Below are 21,487 nucleotides of genomic sequence, written 5' to 3' on the forward strand. Positions count from 1 at the left end.
ACTGCTCCTGCACGCTCCCGGCATTCTGATGTTAACAGGAAGTGACGTCACGTGTCTTCTTCCTGAGTTATTTGGGGTTATTTTGTATTCCACGCTACACAAACCCACAAAGAAGAGACTAGACAGCAGAAACGGTGGCGAATCACTTTAGAAACAATAAATATTGGGTTAAAGTTGCTGTGTTTTGGGCAAAGTTGCAAAAAGTTGTGATTTCGCGGGGTTTGCTTGATTTTGCGTTAATAGTTGCGTTAATAGTTGCGTTAATAGTTGCGATTGCAACATCGCGAAATCCTGGAGGCTCTGAAGAGACGCAGTCGCCCCCATCTGTTTCTAAAACAGCAAAACAAAAGAAAATACATTTCTGCCTTTTCTAACCTTGTAGAAGCTGTCCCCCTCCTCAATAAGTTTGCTGAGTAAGATGATCATGATGTCGGGTTTGGAGGTGGCCATGGCCCACGTGGCCGGACCTGCAGAACACAGGAAGGAGCAGATAGAGGGAAAAAAACAAAACAAAACAAACAAACAGTGAGAAGAGCTCAGAGTGGAAAAAATCAGGAGGGCTTTGAAGGAAGGAAGGAAGGAAGGGACAACTTGAGCCACACTACACACAACAGCAATAACAAGAATGAGGACAACGGTCAAAATGGGGAATGGAAAAGAGAAGACAGGCAAAGAAAACACAAGTCTGCTCTGACACCTCATTGTGACGTCGCTTTGGACATCAGGACTGGGTCAAACACTGTTTGCAAATATGTTCATTTATTTATTTTATTTTAAAGAAGACAATTTTGCACAACTGTCATAAAAACAGCCAATCTGATTTGCTAAAAAATAGATTATTATAATAGGATGCACCAAATATCTGCAAACAGGATTTGTCCCAGCAAATTAAGTCAAAGATTAAGTTAAAGATACACATTTTCTGTCTCGTCAAGAAAAAGCTTGAAAACAGGATTTTCACCAAAAAATAAATAAATAAATAAAATCAATTCATCCTGCCAACTGATTCATGGCTGAAAAAGTCAGTCTTTTAAATATAACCACAGCAATCCTTGACACACGTACACACACCACAGAGGTGAGAAGGAGAGGATCTTTACAGGTAAAAACCAACAAAACGAGGCAAGCAGGAGGGATGGAACAGGGTCCTCTAAGCTGCCTTCGGGGGGGAAGTGCTGCTGACTGGTCTAGCTGACCCTGAGGATGAACAATGAGCACAGAGGTTTATCTCTGCAGTCTGAGGAGGCAGGGGAACAGGAAGGGTTTACAACGGCATGCACTTCCACACAGGTGTTCAGGTAGCATCTGACTGGGCTGCGACTGCTGGCGGCCAGTTTGCAAACAGGAGTCTCAAAACGTTTGTGGGGGTAGCTCGCAGTCCTGTAGCTCGACTTTTTGAAATCTGTGCAACAAATTTTCCCTGTAAATAGTCGTGGAGTTGTCACAGACGTCTCAAACCCTTCGTAATTTATTTTCAGTAAGTTCCAGAGCTGTACTTCAACACCGACCCTGGAGTTCTCCTTTGACAGTTAACATCCGAGGTCTAAAAATCACCTAAACGTTAATTAATTATAAAAAAACTGGTTTAAATCCGCCTGTCTGTATGTCAGAAGTGTACTCCGCTGAATTAAACTAACGTGGAGGCGGCTGAAGAGGTGGGTATGATGTGGGTGGTAAAATAAGAGTCTTCAGAGCCTAAAATTCAGTCTTCAGAGTTCCTACACAATTTTTTACATTTCCATCCCTTTCCAGTATCAAATGTTCAAAAACCTTCCTCAAATTTGGACTCATTTTCAGGTCTCAGTACGAATGTTTCCTGTTAATTTACATAAAATTTGGTTTTCTTCCCTGTTTGTGCTTTATATCATTTATTTCAATGCTTTTCTCATAAATTTTACCTAATCTTAACCACAGGGTTCACAGTTTCTTCAATAAAATCTGGTATTCTACAAAATTATGCTGCCATTAACAATAAAATAAAAATTACTTTATGCTTCAGGGTTTGTCCAACTTTTAGCAGACTGGTTGCATTCAGTGTATTATTAGTGTGAATTAATATAGTTTTAATCTGAAAGGTTTACAAAGTCTTTTACAATTTGTTCTCTTTCACACTAAAGTGCTCCAGTAGAGTAAAAACATTATCGCCCCACCCTTGTCCTTTTGCCTTCAGGAGATAAAAACCATTGTGAAAAGTACTTTAAATGTTTGAGCAATTAGAAAAAACAGAACTGGGAATAAAATCTGGAAACACTAAATACAAATTCCAGAGTTTTGCATACAAAATAGGTTGTCATTTCAAAATAAAACGACCCGGCGTCAGGATGCGATGAAAAAAAACCGCCCTCGTTCTCGCAATTTTGAGTTGCCAACGAGTCTCCGCCACCACAGCCCAGAGAGATACCACCTTCACTGAGGGCTCCTGTCATGCAGCTGTGAGATGGAAGGTCAACACTTCAATACGACATCACAGGCTGGAGGCTGGGCATGCCGTCAACGACCATTTCAGCATCTACCTCTAGACAATCCCGACCTCATCCCTGTCACAGCTAATACCACTGCGTGTTATTATTTGTCAGTTTGAGAGGGTAGCTAAGCTGGCTTGGCGACACTTAAAGACGACATAGACAACACAGAGAGAGGAGATAGAGCTGTCAAAATGCCTGGTAGGGTGAGAAGTCGACAGCCTCGGCTTTACCTCGGGGCCGACTGGGCAGCGTCTGACATCCTGGTGCCGGTGAGAGAGGCGGTGGATTGGAGGCAAGAGTGAGGTGAGGTGAGGTGAGGTGGGGCAAAGAGGAGGCGGAAGGAGGGGTGAGTGGAAGGGCAGAAGGAAGCGAGGAAAAAGTGATACAGAGACAGCAGGAGGGTGGAAGATAAAGAGAGGTGGTGGTGGAGGTGGAGAAGTGAGAAAAGGAACACAAGCAGCAGTGAGAAGCGAAGGAGGTAAGTGCCTTGGCAAAATAAAAAAAATAAGAAAAGGATAAAAAAAAATAAAGACAGGAACACCGCAAGAGCTAATAACAACTGGTTTCTGAGCAACTGCAAAGGACTGAAGAACGAGGAGGTGATTGAGAGAGAAACAAGACAAACAGAGAGCATGACAGCAAGAGAGAGAGAAGGGGGGGAACACAGTGCTACAGTCGTATAATAAAAAGAAACACACATCAGAGCCGTAAATAGCTGAGCAGAGGGAGCAGAGCGCAGCAGTAAGGGGGCGGATGACAAACAGCGACGGGGAGGAGTTTATGCTACATGGAGACAAATCCTGAATCCATGGCTTACTGCTCTACAGCAACCAGCAGAGAAAAAAGGAGTGTTTTCATTTCTAGACTCCCTCTTTGTGGTGAAACTGGAAGGATCTGTTTGACCCAGATAATTTCAAACGACCTTCGGCCCGTCAAACTGCTCTCACCTATCTTGGCTCCTTTCTTGAGCAGGGCGACCACCACTGATGTGTTCCTGCAGCCCACCGCCCGGTCCAGAGGACGCATCCCGCTGTAATCGACGTGCTCTATCATGGCCCCGTGGTCGACCAAGAACTGGACCTAAAGAGAGCAAAGATAAGGGGTGGGAATAGTTGACGACAAATCGATCTTTTCATATTAAAGATAAGTTTCACACAAGGAGCGCATCGTTTTCTTACAGAGTTATGATCATGTAACTGTCTATGGTTGTCTGATTGATGAGAAAATTTCTCATGAACCACCGGATGGATTTTAATTAAACTCTCAGAAAATATTAATTGGATAGATGACTGAATATGGAGCAGAGAAAGCAAAGCTGAGATCTGCCTGTAAGTTCATCTCCAAGCAGCTTCATGTTCCTCTGACCACAGCTGACAATGTTATTAAAACAAATACAGGTTCGTGAGACTGAAACCCGACCCCTGGTTTATCAGAAGTTAGTGCCTTCCATTCAAACTGAACTCATCATTTTGAATTTGATGTGCTCCATAAGAGAAGACCTATGATGGCTCAACTAATGACACAAAAACACAAAAAAAGCCAGACAAATTGAAGGTTGACAAGCTCCAAAGCTTCTGGACTGATAAGACAAAACTAAAACTTTACTTCTTATTGTGGACGGGTACCAACAAATTTACTCACATTGGTACTTTGAGCACCATTCCCTGCCTGACATCTTTGCCTAAAACTTTGGCATTTGGTGTGGAAGTGAAGAGGCCAAAAAACGCAAATGAAACTCGTCTCGTGGTAAACGGATTACTCAGAGCGCTTTACAACACAATCTGTCCACCGATGAGGCAGTGAGGGCTTCAGTGTCTTCACCAGGGACACTTTGACATGTATACTGCTGGAATCAAACCTCCGACTCTCTCTTTGCTCTAACCACTGCTCCACAGCCACCCCAGCAGTGTTTTAATAATTAGTCGAGGCCTAAAAGCTTGGAATCAGAGTGTCTACCTGCATTATGAAAACATGCTCTTCTGTGAAGACGACAGAGTCGCTGCTTCTCTCAGGAGGAGAGACCCAGATTGTAACAGTTTGAACTTTGTGAAACCTTAATTATCCAGCTGTCGATCTCTGACAGCTGGAGAGAAATTTTAATTATGATGTTTTAACACCCACGGCCTTCTCGGTGAGCGATGCCAGACACGGACGAGGCCGATTCGACTTTTTATCTGCGCGCGCTGCCACCAAAGACCCAACAGGATCCCAAACGAAGAGCAGGAAAGCGTTTGTAATTTGGATTTGGATGATGGAGGAAGCTCTACAGAGCGCAGAATCCTGTTCAGATTTTACGTTTACGACTCGGACGTTTGTGAATCCCTGACTCCTCCACACGTACCACTTCAGAGTCGCCGTAGAAGGCTGCCAGATCGAGGGGCGTGCGTCCGTTCTTGTCTGCATGGTCGGTGGCAGCGCCGCTCTCCACCAGGTAGCGGACGACGGGTAAATGACCTTTCAGACAGGCCCAGCTCAGAGCAGTCAGACCCTCCTTATCCATCAGGGACAGAGAGGCTCCTGCGGAAAACAAATGACCGCAATTTATTTACGCTTACGTATAAATCAGTGAAACAACCGCATTCCCTCCGAGTTAGTTCGGAACGAAAAATCCTAATTGATTTTGATAAATTGTTGAAGCATTTCTGCTGATTTAATTTGCCGTAATCACTGCTAACGCCATTTTAAAAATAATTACACTCATTTTTATTTGTCTTGTTGATGTATAGTTTTATTTTCACATAAAGACACTAGGAGAAAACACCCCAGTAAACAAAGGACATTAAATCTGAGATAAAAGTAGCACTGCTATCTTATAAAGAAGCCATTTCTGCAGCACCTCTTTTTTTCCAGATAAAAATCAGGAAACAAACACGAAAATCACCATCAAGCAAATGATTGAAGGTTTTTATTCCCAGCTAAATTTCTACACAATACACAACATTTTAAGACACTCAGGTTCTACATTTAATTAGATTTCTAATAAATGTATAAATTATGATATGGTAAGTAAGGTTTTGCTTACCCTGAGCGAGTAAAAACTCAACCGTTCCCAAATGTCCCTCTGAGGCTGCCATCATCAGAGGCGTCCGACCCTGTTTATCGGGCAGGTTAACGTCGGCTCCATGTGTCAGCAGGAGGTCTACGATCTGCAAAATCAAAATAATTTATGGGCTGAGAGGAAAACTGCAGCTAACGGTAATTATTTTCATTAATCTGTGACTGTCAGAAAAAGTTAAATGTTTTGTATGAATATTTATACTGAAGTAGATGAGCTTAAATGCTTTATTGAACCAGGAAATGTTCCGTTTACGGTAAATAACACAGGAAAGCGAGTTGTGGGTTCGGATGGCCGCTGACCTGCCAGTGTCCGTGTCTGACGGCACTGAAGAGCGGAATGATGCCTCGTCTGTTGGGCTGAGCCACGGCGGCGCCCTGCTCCAGCAGCAGGCGACAAACCTCCAGCTTCCCCCGGCCGGACGCTGCCGTCAGAGCTGAGGGCGACAACAAAGACGAGAGTCAGTCGGGTGCAGAACAGTACTGGCTTGATTTTTGTCTTTTAAGCCACTTTTAGCTGCCCTTCTGCGACATTTAGCTTTTAGCTGCCCTTCTGCTACATTAGCTTTAACCAGAGCTTTTAGTTTTTTAGCTTTAACAGCTCAGTTTCAGCACAGCCCTTCAGCACCCAGCGTTCACACAGTAAAATGTGTTTTCTCTCGTTGAATGGGAGTTTAAAATGACAAATTACTTTTCAAAAAAACAAACAAATTCAATTTGAACATTTGACATGTTGTCTTATTCAATCGTAAGATTGTTAAATAGCTTTTTGATTTTTTTGCTTCTTTAAGAAACAAGATTTAAAAAGATATGAACTATATCTGCTTTAGTTATGTCACACCACTTTATGAGGAAAAACAGGATTTAAATTGAAGTCTTTCACAGAGAAAAGATGAGAAAACAATACACTTGGGACTTTTTAGTCTTTGAGAAGACAGTTTTCACTTTTAATGAGTAAAATCCAAATGATTTGAGCTGTTAATATATTTCTTTTAATCAATGTGAGAGCAGTCTCGTAAGGACGGACTCAGCTTCAACTTAATATTTGCAGATTTAATGTACTTAGTTCAGTTTATGTGAACGTCTAATTCTATTACAGATATCCTCCCTCTTCCTACCTATTTAAAACCATCGTGCAGAGCAGCTTTTACCCTCCTGATCCCTCACAAACAGTAAAAGCGCGGCTGTTTTAGAGCACCTCCATGCTCAGCTGACGCTCTGCAGCTGGGGAGGAAAGGCTGTAATGAGCTTTCATAGCTTTAGGTTACAACGATGCACGACATCTCTCAACGCCCTGCCACTGTACAATCAGAGTAGTCATTTCAAAGCTCCCTGGAGCGACTTCCTGCTCCACCACACCACACACACATCCTCCTCCGTGTGAGCCCAGCCCTGACGGAGCTCTCTTGACACCATCAGCATCTGACGCAGCAGCGAGCAGCCGACATACAGGAGCGACCGCTTCCATCCGCACTGCAGCGAGCTGCCTTCCCGCATAAACGTCATCGTATTCCTGCCACGGCCCAAAGATTTCCCCTCAAAGGCGTCTTTCAGTGTTGACTTTACACTGTACCTGTCTCACCCCACAGGGTGTCGAAGTTATTGATCTGGGCTCGCTCCACCTCCTCTTCATCCTTCTCCGGCAGGTCCAGCAGGTAGGAAACGATCTGATGGGGGAAAAATAAAGAAATCTAAACGATTCAGATTAATGTTCAAGCTCCCTCCTTCTTCTGCTTTTATAAATCACACAGGAGTTTCCCTTTCTCACGTTTCCCTTCAGTCATAAAAACAAAAACCTATTTAACATCCTCACCATCTGATCTTTCAGGCGTTAAAGATGCCTAAAATTCATCCATTTTCTTTTATTTACAGGGTTTAATACAGCACTGCTAATCTTTTTATAGCGTCTGTGTATGGAATCAGACTTGTGCCAAAACAATAAAATAAATAGGAAAATATAAACCCAAAAAAAGCAATAAATAAAAAAAGATTTGTTTCAATTTCTTTCCCCCTTTCTGTCTCTTTTACCATATTTGATACAGATTTTATATAAAATTACACATTCTTATGATGAAGAATGCAGGATCAAGAGCAAATGATGCTATTTTGATTCACTGTTTTTTAAAAATAGTACTAAAGATCTTGAAAATTAATTAAAAAATAATATAAAAATCCTTGACAGGAAAAGTAACGGCAAGTAAAAAATCAAGACCAAAAAAATACATAAATAAATTAATAAATAAATAAACTTATATATAAATAAATAACTAATGTTTAACAAACTAAACTAGCATTTCTTAAATAAACACATTTTGTTCTTTGCCAGTTTTAAACAAAGATCTCACATATTTTTTTATAATTTTTATATAAATTGTGTCTATAGTTCACTTTTATTCTTTCTCTTACATGTCCCTCCTTTAATTCCCTAATTAGATTAGATACTTTTACAAAATTTATTCTTTATTGTAACATTCCTTTCATTGTTTCTAACTATTAATGTTAAAAAGAAAGCACAAATTAGAAAATATTACGGTTCAATCAACAATCTTGGAATAAAGGTGGTAATTAATGTCCCACAATGTTACAAAAAATAAAAATACACCTAAATTTTTCAAACTTTACGGTATTAGCATCATTTAACATGAGATTAAAGTTAAATTGAGACCTCGGTGTAGCCCATGCTGGCGGCAGCGATGAGAGCCTGCTGCACTGCGTGGCTCTTGGTGAAGGCCGCCTGCTGTTGGCTCTGAGGTGACTGCTGCTGCTGCGACCCCACGCTCCAGTCGCACTGGATCAGGTATTTCACCACCTCCATGTGGCCCCTGAGGGCCGCGTGAACCAGGGCGCACTGACCGTTCTTATCCAGGTGGTCCACCTTTGATCAGAAGCACAGAAATGAGCAAAGATCCCAGAAGGACCGGATATCACAGACAGATCATCGGCCCCTCAGACCTTTGCTCTCTTGCGGCAGAGCGCCGTGACGATGGCCATGTGGCCCCCGGCGGCGGCGTAGCCCAGCGGCGTGAGGCCACTTTCAGACTGGGCGTCGACAAAGGCACCAAACTCGAGCAGCAGAGCCACCATGTCCATGTAGCCCAGGTGGGAGTGGACACACAGGATGGGGGCGTTGTTCAGGACCTCCGTACGGTAGTTCACATTGGCCCCACCAAGCATGAGAAGCCGACTCACCTACACACACACATATATATGTAATAATAAGAAAAATACTCTCTGTGAAGCCTAATCTAAGATGTGTTTATTATTAATTAACGACTTTTTGGTCAAACCTTATCAAGATGTCAAGAGATGGCATGAATGACTCTCAGCTACTACCACATCAAATTATAGCTCAGTATCTTTAAAACTGACTGGGTAAGATCCAAGCGGGTTAGCTCCAAATGCAAATCAGTTGTAGTTCTGCATCCAACGATTACTTTCTGAGAGTTTCACTATAATCTGCCCACTGGTTCTTGAGATATTTTGCTAACAGACATTTGCATGAACACAATCGAGCACAAGGATTTAGGGTTTCCCCCAGAAAAGAGGCTAAGCCCGGTGGTAGGTGGCCATGATTTAGTAAAAAAAATGGTTAAAGTTGACAGGAAACTTGAGAATATGGTTATTTATTACGTGATATTTGTGTCAAATATTTACACAACTACAGTTTTACAAAAATACACTTTTGAAATACTTTTTAAACAAAAAAATACAATTAAAAATTAATACGAATTGATTGCACCTAATTTGAATCCTAATTTAAGTCACATTTACAAATAAATTGAATTAACATAAAGGGAAAAGTGCAAACAAAGCACCAACACACGTCTCACGTCAAGGCTTATCATACACTGGGGGAAACCCTGAGCATTACGCTCGCCTCTGCGTTTCGGCACGTTTTGAAGCGACCTTTAAAGACCCGTACCTTGATGTTGGGAGTGTAGAGGTTTCGGAGTGAAGAAAGTGCAGCTGAGAGACCCTCTGTGCTGTAAGAAATCCACAAGCCCTGCAGGATCGACGAGGAAACGCCGACTTTCTTGCTGAGACCCTTAAAGTCAGAACGTAAATCCTCATTACTGCGAGGCTCGACCGCAGCTGTGTGTGTGTGTGTTTGTGTGTAACGTATGTCGTTGTACCTTGAAGATATGTGCTTTGAGGATGTGATGGCCCAGCTCAATCGTCTGCTGTCTGTTCAGCTTGTTCTCCTGCCGGGAGAACCAGAAGGCCAGCAGGGTGTGGCCGCTCCTGCAGAGGTCATAAACACACATTTAGTCCCCAGGGCCGACTCACGTGGATCAGGATATTTGCACAGCTGGAAGAACTGATTCTAAGGGTCATGAATGGGAAAAAAAGCAGTTTTTCTGCTGAATAAACAAAACGTACCAACACAAAAACGGATTTCTATTCATAACTCACAGACAAGTCTGGAGCCTGAAGATGTTCCACAGCTTTACAAAGCAAATAAAATGTATTATTCTGCTCATAAAATATGTTTAATACAAGTGTTATTATACAGCTTGATGCCACAAGAGATTAAAAAAAGAAAAGTCTTTCTGAAGTTGACACTGATATAGATTTGATTTGTGCAAAGTTTAGTTAAAAATAGAATGCTGATAGTTTCTTGCACCTCGAGTAGGAGGGTCTTTTCAGAGCTTTGTATATAAATATTTTGTTTTTTTTAGTTCTTTTCTGTCAGACTCTATGAGACTCATGACTCTCTGCAGCGTCACAAACACGAAGCCTTTTATTTTTCCTCCCGCCGGCCCGTCAGCTCTGCCCGTGCTCACCTCGGATCGCAGAGGAACTTGGTCTTTTCTCCTTCCTCCCTCCAGATCAGCCACTCTCTGAAGGAGGGGTGAACAAACATGCGGGTGCCATCCCTCCTCTTCACCAGGAAGACCGACAGGTTGTCTACGCGCTGCTGGAAGTCCTCCCAGTCCAGTGTGCCCTGCAACAAAACACGCTCCACATGTTAGAGCGGGAAAAAGCACCAGAAAATGACAGAAATAACAAAAATACTATAAGTTTATTAGTGCAAAGTGAACAAAAGATTCATTTTTCCTTTGATAAATACCCTGAAAATTTGTCAGCTGTATTATTAGAGAGCTAAAATCATACAACTTCTCAGTGCAAAACTGCAAATAGTTTTTGGATTTCATCGTTTGTAGTTTTAAATACCATCACAAGATTCAGAGAATTTGTTTTCAAAAGGCACTGCAGGAGCACTGTACGCACAAATAACAGATAAATCAAAACGAGCCGACATTTTAAAGCTAATTCTTGAATAAAACTACACTTCTAAGAGCCCCAGAGTTATTTAAAATAAACTGAACTGAAGCATTTTTAGGGAAATGATGAATCAAGTGTACAAGAACATGGACCAGAGTTTAAAGAAATCCATTATCAGCACTGAAAAAGTTCTAATAAAGTGAGAAATGATGAAGTTATAGCCATTTTTATGCACAGTGTGTTGTGAATGGCTGTCAGCTGCTACCACACCAAATTTTAATTCAATATCTGTAAAATTCACTGAGCCACAGCCATTTTTATGTAGGCTAAAATCAATGAACTGAGGGAGGTTAACTCCAAAGGTTAATGAGTTTTAGATGTAATTACTCTTGAGAATTTCAATAAAATACATCTAGTGGTTCATGAGATATTTTGCTAACAGACACACATGGGTGTCTCCAACAGTTGTACTCTAAATAATCAGCTATAATACTAGTTCAAGCAGGAAGGAACTTCAGACAAGTGAAAGCCTCGGACTGCAGGTGTTATTCGAGGACAGCTACCTGCAGAGAGCCAGAGTTGATGGCCTGATAAATCTGCTCGTCCGTCAGCGGGTGGAGCGACGCCACGGCCACGTTGAGGAGGGGCAGCGCCCGCTCGAACGACGACTGCGTGGGGAAACGCATGTTGCACTGCAGCAGGTAAACCTCCGCCAAATTTACTGGAACCACCTGGGAGAAAAAGGGAAGGAAGGAGAGATTCTGACTGGCTGATTTCCTCCGGATCGGCGCGACGGATCATGAATAATGCACCGTGTTTGCACAGGAGCATCTTCGACTGCTCCGCACGGACTTCCTCCGAGCAGAAATGTGAATTTATCACTTGTCATTTTTTCCATGGAGTCTAGGAGCACGTCTGAATACATGAAATTAAATGAATCTGGGGGTGTGAGATAAAATATTTCATTATGAAATGCGCACTGAAACATTTCAAATGCATTATTTATCAAAAAGGTGTTGGGTTCTGGCTGTTAGAAAGAAGCTTTTGTGAAACTTTTTCCACAAAAAACAAGCAAGAATGCAGGTATATAACAAAAATAAATACTGCTGCACAGCCTGGGGAAATTAATAAGTTATTTATCTTGGATTAGAAGGTTTCAAAGCATAATTAAATGCATAACAAATGAAGCTGCACCACAATAAGGTTCGCTTTTTATAAATCCTGCAAGCAGCATCACCTGGCTATTACAGCTGCACCTGTACAACATCGGACGCTGTGGGTTCGGTGGATAAATAGGTGGTTAAACTCCAGCAAACAGCTGCAAGTTCCACCAGAACATCTTCACACATGTTCGTACATCTTATCCTTCTCTGGGTATTTTTCTCACATCTTTTCTTTTCGCACTTAAAATGTGTCAAATCCGCTGGTTTATTCAAAAAAACAGTGAAGACGACAGCAAAGGCTGAGCTCCAGTGACGCACCTTGTAGCTGGAACTCTTCAGCACCAGGTAGCCCTTCTCGATGAGGTCAAAGGTGAGTTTGAGGTACAGGTAGGATCCCTGGCTCAGGGCCTTCAGGTGGGCGCTCAGCTTGCCGAAGGTGGTGTTGTCCATCTTGCCGTTGAGCGAAATGTTGTTCTGGATCTCCGGGCTGCTGTGGATGCGGTGCAGGATGTAGCCCTGCAGGTCCTGGTCGATGGCGTCGTTCTCCTCCAGGCCGTCCAGCGAGATGCGGTGAAACGGCAGCGCGTTGGCGATCTCCTGCAGAACGTTAGGTTAATGAATGACACACTTCAACAGCTTTTATGTCTTTATATAAAATATATATATTCTGCTTGATGTTAATGTTCTCTACCTGTAACGTGGTTCGGACTGTCACCACCAGTTTGAGCCACGGAGGAAACCTGTTGATGGTTTTGGTGAGGAAGGACACGACGGTGTCTCCGTAGTCCGGCTTGTGGAACTCGGCCTCGTTGAGGCCGTCGATGAGGATAATAAGATCCTCCTCGGAGTTGATCTTTCTCTCTGAAACGCAGAAACCACCTTAGTTTATAATTTACCAGATTTAGATTTTTGTGTTTAGTTGGACTGAAAACTTGTTATGTGTCAGTTTATTATGTAAGTCAAGCTTAGATTTGATTTGATATGAAAGATTTAAAAACTTGAAAAGTAGAGAAATTGAACGTTGAAGGAATTAACACAAATGCTTCAACAAATATCAGTAAACTTAATTTTAAAAAAAGTTTTTTTCACCTTTATTAGACACTCGTTCTCAAAAGAGCTGTTTGTTCAAGTTAGCAAAACAGTAGCTAAAACGTTAAAAAAGGAAGCCAGTAACTAAATGAAGAAAAAATAGCACAACCAAGTAGCTAAATGCTAAATGTAGCACAACCATACACAGGTAAAAGCTAAAATTAGCAAAATTGTAGCAAAAAATGAAAAGGGGTTAAATAGAGTTGAATAAGAGCCTTGAAATGATTAACAGGCAGAAATAAACTCTTTGATGCTTTTAGCTGTTTGGTTTTAAAGAAGTAGTTTTCTCTGAGCTGAAATCTACCAAACCTTGAAGTTATTCTGCATCGGACAGCGTCAATGTAGAGGAGCAATAAGGCGAATAAATCAATGAGGTACGAAGTGCAATAAAATCTATTTCATTTTACAGAAACGCACCGAGGTTAGCATTAAACACACTGAACGATAACACCCTGACTGTCCACCGCCTCGGGAGGCAACAAAACCTTCAGCAGAACATGTCTCACCTTTGTAAAGTGCATCCAGGGGCTCCAGGACGCCCCTCCTGAAGGAGGCCAGGGGGTCCTGGACGCAGGAGCGCAGACTCAGGATACTCTGCAGGTGGGGCTCCCTCAGCAGCTGCTCCCTGTAGGCCACGAGGTGCGGCGAGCGGCACAACAAAGCCGCCACGTTGTGCACGAACTCCGGCACCAAACAGGTGTAGGCGTTATCCGCCTGGCAGTAGTGGTAGGCCACCACCTGGGGGCGACAAAGAGGAGGGGTGGGAGGTGAGAAAATTTCCGCCAGGTCACTCCCAGAGGAATATATCCTTCGTTTCCCCTTCAGCTCCTTTTGTATTTTGGAAACCTGATTAAAGGTTAGAGTCGGGGAGGAATCTCTGGAAGAACAAAGTCAGTTTAAAAGCGAGAAGTCATCTGGGATCGAGTCAACTTCATGGTGGATGATAGCAGCATAATGAAACATAATACGTCTTGTTTCACTGTATGGCTTTAGCTATTAATAATTCATAGCTTCTGGCTGCAAGGAGAGACTGATTCAAAGTCAGCTCATGCATGTGTTGAGATGACTGTGGCACGAAGGAGTCAAGTGTTTAACTGTCACATTTCACAACTGAAACACGATCAGGCGGATGATTAAACAGATGAATGGCTGAAGGAACAAAAAGTATTCTTTGTGCGGGTTTAAAACAGGAAAATACATTTTTTTCAGCCAATGAAACAAAGACAGCAGGTGTGACCGAGCTCTGCGGGGGGGATAAAGGGATCACAAAGAGTTTGGATTTTCAGCGGCGGTCAGAGGGCAGACGGAGGAAAAAGAAAACAAAGAATTAATCAAAATGAAATGTTAATTTTTGGTCACCGAGGAATAAAGGCCTTGAAAACAAAACAAAAAAAAAGGGTGAAAAAGGGAGTGAGCTCAATTATTAATGTCCAGAGTTAACAAGATCTAATAGCTTGGCAGGAAAATGGCTTTCTTCAGGTATAAATATTTCATAAGGATCCCTGGCAAAGTTGTTTTTTCTTTTTTAAACACATCTGCATAATGCAGCAGGCTGGGAATGGGGCTGCAGATGGCCGAGCAGCAGGGAGGGGGGATCGAGGTGCAACAGCAGACAGGAAGGAGAACAGAGAAAAGTGGGCAGGTTTCACACGTTACATAAGTTTACATTAAAGACGCATACGAAGGAGTTCAATGCACTGTATTTAAAAGCTTTAAACAACCAAGAGCAGCAGTTTCATTACATTTATTTTATTCTTTTTAATAAAAACGTAAAAGCAAAGTCCCACATTTACTCTATTTCCTGCCTCAGAACAACCCCCCTCACAGGTGGTGTTGAACTTCTTTTTCAGGCTTTTAACTATAATTAATGACAGATATTAAAGGTCTGCTTGTTTTTGTTTTTTATAAAAGCATTTCTAAAAAGAGCACGTCATTAACGGCACCAACTGATCGATAAATTACAACTAAAAAAGGGAGATATTTAAAATTATTTTGCAGTTTTTCCCCAATTACAGCTGGCCTGAAACTTGGACCTTTTATGGTTGATAACAAACAACAAACAAATAAAAATTAAAGGGACTCGTGAAATCCAACAAACAAGGTTATCCTGAACTATAAATGAAGCAGGAAAGTGTTTACTCCAGTAGTTTCCCATATATTGACATAAAATCTAAAAATTCTAATTTATATTTACTCCAAGGCTGTTTTATGTAGTAAACAGATGAAGGGCAGATGTGACAAAATACAAAAGGCACCATATTAAAAAAAACTAAAGACTCAAAGTTTCTTTAGTGAGGCTTAGTTGTATGTATTCTGGTAACTGGAGGATTAAAATGAAGCAGCTGTGGAAATGTGTGGGTGAGAGGTCCTGGGTTCAAATCCCGGACGAGCCCCCATTTGTTACAGCCCAGCCCAAAGCTGCAGCAAACAACACGAGGCGGTAAGTTACAAAAATGCTTCAGAAAAGTCAAAATATCACATGTATGGATATCTGAAAATGTACGAAACGTGCTCAGACTATTAAACATAAGATCAGAGGTGAGCAGGGTGAACTCCCGTTTGTCCACGGGAGACAAACCAGAGTCAGGCGTCTCTCAGGTCTACCTGGAAAACAAAGCAGACAGACTCTCACTCCATCGTACCTGTGATGCCAGCCTCCTCATGGACTCCTCCTGACGCCGTCTCATCTCAGGGGTTCCAGGACAGCTGCCTCCTCCCAGGGTACCATGTGAGGGTTGAGGCTGGGTGAGAGGGAGCCCCTCGCCGTCTGCTCACAACACATGTCACAATCGTGAAACATTTTATACAGCTAATCTCAAAACTACGGCTGAAGTGAGGCTGGAAATGTATTCAGAAATGTTTAATTTTCAGCTGGAAGTGAGGGAGAATATCCACATCCCTTACACGATGTACAAAATTTAAAATATCTGTGAAGTGAATGGATGCCTACGTTTAGGTGAGGCCTGGGGGCTGTCAGAAGCGATCTGCCTCATGCGGGTGCCGTGGCAACTCAGCGCCACCAGCCGAGAGATGATGGCCGTCTTGCCAAAGCCGATGTTTCCCACGATCACAACTCCGCGGTTGGTGCTGGCGTTGGGGTTGTTGAGGTGGGCGTCGATCTCCTGAAAGAGCCACTCGCGACCCGTGAAGACGGAGTCCATGGTGATGCTGGGCACCTCGAACAGCAGAGGCTTGAGAGCGATGTCCTGAGGCCGGTAGGGTGCAAAACGCACTGCGGGGGTCAAAGAAACGGAGTTACAGGCCATATTTCAGTGTGAACAGAAGCAATGGGTCTGAAAGACGGTGAGTTTTTAAATCGCTGTCAAAAGACGAAAGTTTTTGCTTAAGTCTGTGTGTGTTTGTCTATTTGTTACCAAACTATCTCATGAATCACTGCATGAATTTTAATGAAACCTTTGGTGTCTTCCAGATTTAAGATGGCTGCAAAAGAAATGGCTATAACTTTACAGATATTGACCTAAAATTTGGTGTGGTAGTAGCTGAGGCTGATTCCGAAAACACATTCTGACCGCAAACAGATCGCTCAAGATCTTTGTTTAACATTTTGCCATTACCTATTTGGAGTCTGTCTGTCTGTTAGTAAAATATCTCACGAACCACTGGATTTCAATGAAACCAATGACTTTAATTAAACAGACAAATAGCTATTTCTCAGTCAGTTTTTCATATTTTGAGCTAAAACTTGATGTGGTGTCATTCACAGCACATACTCTGAGTGTGGCATCTTGAGATTAAACATTATTTTTCAGGTTTGACCAAAACGACTACATTTCCATCATTTCTCAACATAAGATCATCTTAGTCTGCAGTCCTTCAAGACATGTTAAGCTGTTATTTTAATCTGAAAAGTCTCTAAAGTATTAACATGCTGGCGTAAGGAGCAGTCAGCATGCGATCAGTATGAATGCATGCACACGACATACAATCCACATTTACGCCTGATAATAAGTAAATTGGACAGTTGGCCACCTTCTGCTTTTATATTACCAAACAAGATGGCCGAATCTCTTTTGATCAGATATGAATTTTAATGATTTATAAACGACCATTATGCACAATCATAAATAAAATAAAAATAAATAAATGTAAGAGCACACTTGACGGCAGTATATGAAATTAAATGAATGATAAATTGAAAAGTTTATTGCTGTGTAGCAGGATTGTGTGCTGAAGCAGCCCTATCGTAACAATCTCAGATAAAACAAAATCAAATTAATCTTAGGACGGAGGATAATTAGCTAAAATGCTAACAGATGATGGTTACTGGCTCCCTCGCAGAAATGTTTAAAGCTGTTGCTTTTACTCACTAGGGGGAGACAATAAACCAAAGTCATCCAGAGGTTGGGTATCTTAGCCAAGCATATGGGCCATTAAAGACTAATGAGGTTAAAATGAATCTGGTGCAAACTTCTAAAGCTGTGTATTACAAATCTGTGTAAAATTTAGCTTGCTGCTTGTGGTTCTCGTCTCCCGGGTCTCCTTTTTAAAACTGATTTGAGCTGTAAATGTAAAAACACCCTCTTTTTTTTTAAAGGGGTGTATCATTGATTTAAACACCAGCATTTGGCAATTCTGTCTGAAACGAGATGAGAGTTTGTTACGACAACGATTAGAAGTTAGCGAGGCAACTGTGTGCAGAATGGGCTTCCCGATGCAACAAATGGAAGTTAAGGTAACTTACGTGACTGGGATTGCCAGGCATGGCTGTTATTTGCAGAAGCTGAAGCAAACAGGAAGCAGAAGACAGAAGAACAACAACAAAAAAAAAGGACAAAGAGAATGATGAGAAAGAGAAGAAGGAAAAGCCACTGACGACAGAAACGCAACAGGGCAAGGTGCAGCTCAGAAAAGTAAAAAAAATAAACAAACAAACAACAAACTGCAGCGACAGCATTTACATATAATGATGTCAGGGGTGCGGGGAACCATCAGACCAGGGTCGATAACTAATTGAAATCCTTTGAATTTGCACATTTCTCTGCATGTCTGGAAGGGGAGGTCGAGGTTTTGCACTTTAGGGAGAATCTAATTGGTTCCATTGCGCTGGGCGAGATCAATCAATGCCCATAAAAGTAATTGAATCCAGTTCTGGTCGTAATCCGAGCTGGTGATGGGAGACTCCTCAAACCCTGCAGCCTCATTGGGTGAGCAGATTGTGTGGGTTGCTGGGAGTTTAATACGAAGCAATCAGCACCAAGTCAGACGTCAGATCTGGAGTTACTGTAACAAACGATCTCAGACGGTCACGTCCTGTTTCCAGCTCCGCCTTTCTCCGGTTTCCTTCGCTTACGTAAGGTGCGATCGGATTCTTGCAGTGAGAAAAAAGCTGCGGCTCGGATGGTAGCAGGTGCGGTACTTCATTTCACACCCTGCAGCCTACCAGCAATGATCGCACTGAGAGGCAGAGATGCAGAAAATATGTACTTTTCAGTACACTGGTACGATAAGATGGTGAGATTACGCAGTTTTATTTTATTTTTTTGCGGGATGTCAAACATTGTGCGGGTTCAGAGTTCAAAGAGGGTGTGAGTTGTGTCTTTTGCAATGAATATTTTATGTAAGATCATAATAGAATAAGCATTTTAACTCATTTAAGTTTATTACAGTTCCTTTTTTATAGCAGCAGTCACAATAAAAGTCATCTCAGGGCATTTTAAAGAACAGGTAGCTCAATTCAAATATAGCGTGGACACAGCAGCAGTCCTCGAAAGAACAGATCTTGAATTAGGGTGACTCCAAAAGTTCATCAGTTGAAGAGGTACATCCAATAATTACTTTCTGAGAGATTTATTTAATTTGGTCCGTCGTTCATGGGATATTTTGCTAACAGACAGACATGCAATGCAGGCAATTACAATAATGCTCACTTCTATGAAAGGCAGGTGATAAATATAATTCAAATTTTAATGTCATTTTTAATTAACTAGTTTGTATTATTGTAATTTCTTCTTTTAATGTATTTAAAAAGCACTCTGTGTTTCGCTGTGTGCTGCCAAATAAACTAGCCTTGGCTAAAAAAACAGAAATAAAACCTAAAATTTCACAAAAATTGCAGGTTTTACATATTTAATACATGTAATTTTATTGTATTATCTTTATTTTAAGGGTCAAGTAGTTTTACAAAAACTATTCATAGGGGCTCTTCTATTTCTATGGGATTTAATTTCAATAAAACCTTTTTTCCCCCAATATGAGAAAAGGTAGGTGTGCACAGCTAATTAGTGTACAAAAAAATGGAAGAATATTGTGTATGTAGCGAGGCAGTGCTTGTTCAACAATCCCACTAATAAGCTGATAATGTATGCATGTAGCACACAACTACATGCCTGATTTCCAGAAATGTTAAATATAAAAGCAGAATGAAATTTAATGGGATGATCCTACTGATAATAATCCAACTTACACAATCGGCAAAGGAATTCAGGGATATCTGAAAGTGAGTGAAAAGCTACAAAATGCATGGCCAGCAGTAAGCTGTGAGCCAGCCGCAGCTCAGAGTAATAAAAGCCATTTCATCCATATTCAGTAACTCAACAAACACGTCCAGCCAGAGAGAACGAGGCAGGAAAACAACTGATGTAATATTCCTCCAGAAAGAATGATGACCTGATGTAACACGAGTGAAAACTGCCCGATGCTGCCAACAGCATCGGCCACTGAAGACCCAGATATTCTGCTTTAACTGGTGCTAATCCAGTTATCTTAGGGGGGCTGAAAGCCAAACGTAGCAGCAAGTCGCCCCTCGTCCTTGAGGAATTTGGTAAACCCGACCCTACGCTATCTGGCACGGTTCTCCAAAAACGATTACTGCGTCAGCCGTGCACTCCACCTCCGCCACTCCACCGTGTTGAGCATTCTAGGAAAATATGGCAGCCATGTTGCGAACGGGGGCTGAGGGAGTTGTTTTAAGGATGCTGAAAGCAAATGTGTTTGTGAGGGATGGACGGACGGACGGCAGTTGCTCATAATCCTGCCCATAACACTCTCCCCCAGGCGACGCTAAGGATGGTATCACTCCTCCTCCTCCATCATCGGCAACCCCTCCGCGGCCAGACGGAGTGAGAGTCCCAGACTTTGTTAATTATTCACCAGGTGAGGATGAGTCACGGTGGCTGAACAGCCTAGAGAGGGAGGAAGAGGATGAGGAGCAGAGGGGGACTGGTGGTGGAGAGGAAAAAAAAAATGAAGGTATGAGGAGAACTGATCAGTTCTGCTTGGTGTGAGGAGTTCTGGAGAATGTGGTGATGGATCAACAGGTCGGACAAAAAAACTTTTATGTTTGATGAAGGAGTTTGTGGATCTCCAAGGACTGTTTTTTTCTTCTCACACAGTTTAAAGCCAAGTTGTTTCTTGTAACAGTAGAGGTGGAGATGGATCTCACACATGGACAACTACAGCAACAGAATCTTACATAAGTTATTAAAAAAAACCTAAAGTCTTACATAATTTGCAGAGTAAGCCTACAGCAACATTTTAAATCTAGATGTGCAGATGCCTAATGTACTGTAACCTGTAGTTGCTCTCTACATTACTGTTTACTGTTTTTTGATGACATACTGTTTGCTGGAATTACAACAAGCAGCCAATCATAACAAGAACTGTTAGTATGTTGTATAAAATAAAAATAACAGTGATTAGATAGTATAACTCTAGGTAGTTCAAACAAAAATAAAGGTTAGGAGAAGTTAAATTAAAGCACTTGTGTCTAAGAGACAAACAGAAAATAGAGAGGAGTGTTTTCATGAGTGACGGCAGGATGGATCGAGTGATCAGGACGTTGTCTGAAGTATTAAAGGAATTGCTCCGGTCTGTTGTGGTGAAGAAGAAGATGACCCAAAAGGCAAAGCTCTTCATTTATTGGCCGGTCTATGTTCCAACCCTCGCAGATTATGATGGTAAGAATGAGCTCACAAATACAAGCTGCTGAAACGAGCTTCCTCCGAGCATCCAGGGGAGCGCCGAGTAGAACCGCTGCTCTTCTACATCAAAAGGAGTCAGCTGAGGTGGTTCAGGCATCTTATCGAGAAGCTTCCTGATGCCTCTTCTCTGAAGGTTTTCCAGGCATGTCCCACTGGGAGGAGACAGCAGGGCAGAGCCAGAAATCACTGGCCTGGGAACACCTGAGGATCCCCTGGAAGAAGCTGGAGAAGGTCGCTGAGCACAGAGATGTCTGGGTTCCCATCAGGGACCTGTTGTCTTCATGACCCGATCACGACAAAGGGACGGATGGACGGATGGACGGATGGATGGACGGGTGGGTGGGTGGATGGATGGATGGACGGACGGATGGGTGGATGGGTGGATGGATGGATGAAGGGACAATATAAAGTCTTTAGATGAAGTTAAAAAAAGCTGAAAGTGTTTTTGTGCTGTTCCATCCGTCTGTCTGTTGGTTTATTTAAAATAAAAAAGATAAATCTGTTTTATATTTAAATCACCAACATTAGAGCCAATGGAAATATGATTGTT

General features: G+C 42.0%; 1 protein-coding gene across 18 annotated transcripts in view; it reads right to left on the bottom strand.

Moving 5' to 3' along the window:
* The window catches only part of tanc2b (tetratricopeptide repeat, ankyrin repeat and coiled-coil containing 2b), a 156,876-nt gene that overhangs the window by 7,390 nt on the left and 127,999 nt on the right, over window positions 1–21,487 (bottom strand). For 14 of the 18 annotated variants that reach the window (XM_017436655.3, XM_037980644.1, XM_037980642.1 and 11 more), the window contains 19 exons: window positions 17,700–17,738; window positions 15,948–16,229; window positions 15,640–15,764; window positions 13,504–13,735; window positions 12,600–12,769; window positions 12,227–12,505; window positions 11,309–11,476; window positions 10,304–10,464; window positions 9,653–9,761; window positions 9,442–9,564; window positions 8,472–8,708; window positions 8,185–8,394; window positions 7,093–7,186; window positions 5,823–5,956; window positions 5,488–5,611; window positions 4,807–4,982; window positions 3,413–3,545; window positions 2,696–2,725; window positions 376–467 (listed from right to left, as the gene is read on the bottom strand). In XM_017436655.3, coding sequence (XP_017292144.1) covers window positions 376–467; window positions 2,696–2,725; window positions 3,413–3,545; window positions 4,807–4,982; window positions 5,488–5,611; window positions 5,823–5,956; window positions 7,093–7,186; window positions 8,185–8,394; window positions 8,472–8,708; window positions 9,442–9,564; window positions 9,653–9,761; window positions 10,304–10,464; window positions 11,309–11,476; window positions 12,227–12,505; window positions 12,600–12,769; window positions 13,504–13,735; window positions 15,640–15,764; window positions 15,948–16,229; window positions 17,700–17,738 — 2,918 coding nt within the window. The remainder of the gene's footprint in view (window positions 1–375; window positions 468–2,695; window positions 2,726–3,412; window positions 3,546–4,806; window positions 4,983–5,487; window positions 5,612–5,822; window positions 5,957–7,092; window positions 7,187–8,184; window positions 8,395–8,471; window positions 8,709–9,441; window positions 9,565–9,652; window positions 9,762–10,303; window positions 10,465–11,308; window positions 11,477–12,226; window positions 12,506–12,599; window positions 12,770–13,503; window positions 13,736–15,639; window positions 15,765–15,947; window positions 16,230–17,699; window positions 17,739–21,487) is intronic. The other 4 variants (XM_017436692.3, XM_037980637.1, XM_037980638.1 and 1 more) reach the window with 3 other exon arrangements.

The sequence above is a fragment of the Kryptolebias marmoratus genome, linkage group LG17 (genome assembly GCF_001649575.2).
Source record: "Kryptolebias marmoratus isolate JLee-2015 linkage group LG17, ASM164957v2, whole genome shotgun sequence".
Classification (NCBI taxonomy): domain Eukaryota; kingdom Metazoa; phylum Chordata; class Actinopteri; order Cyprinodontiformes; family Rivulidae; genus Kryptolebias; species Kryptolebias marmoratus.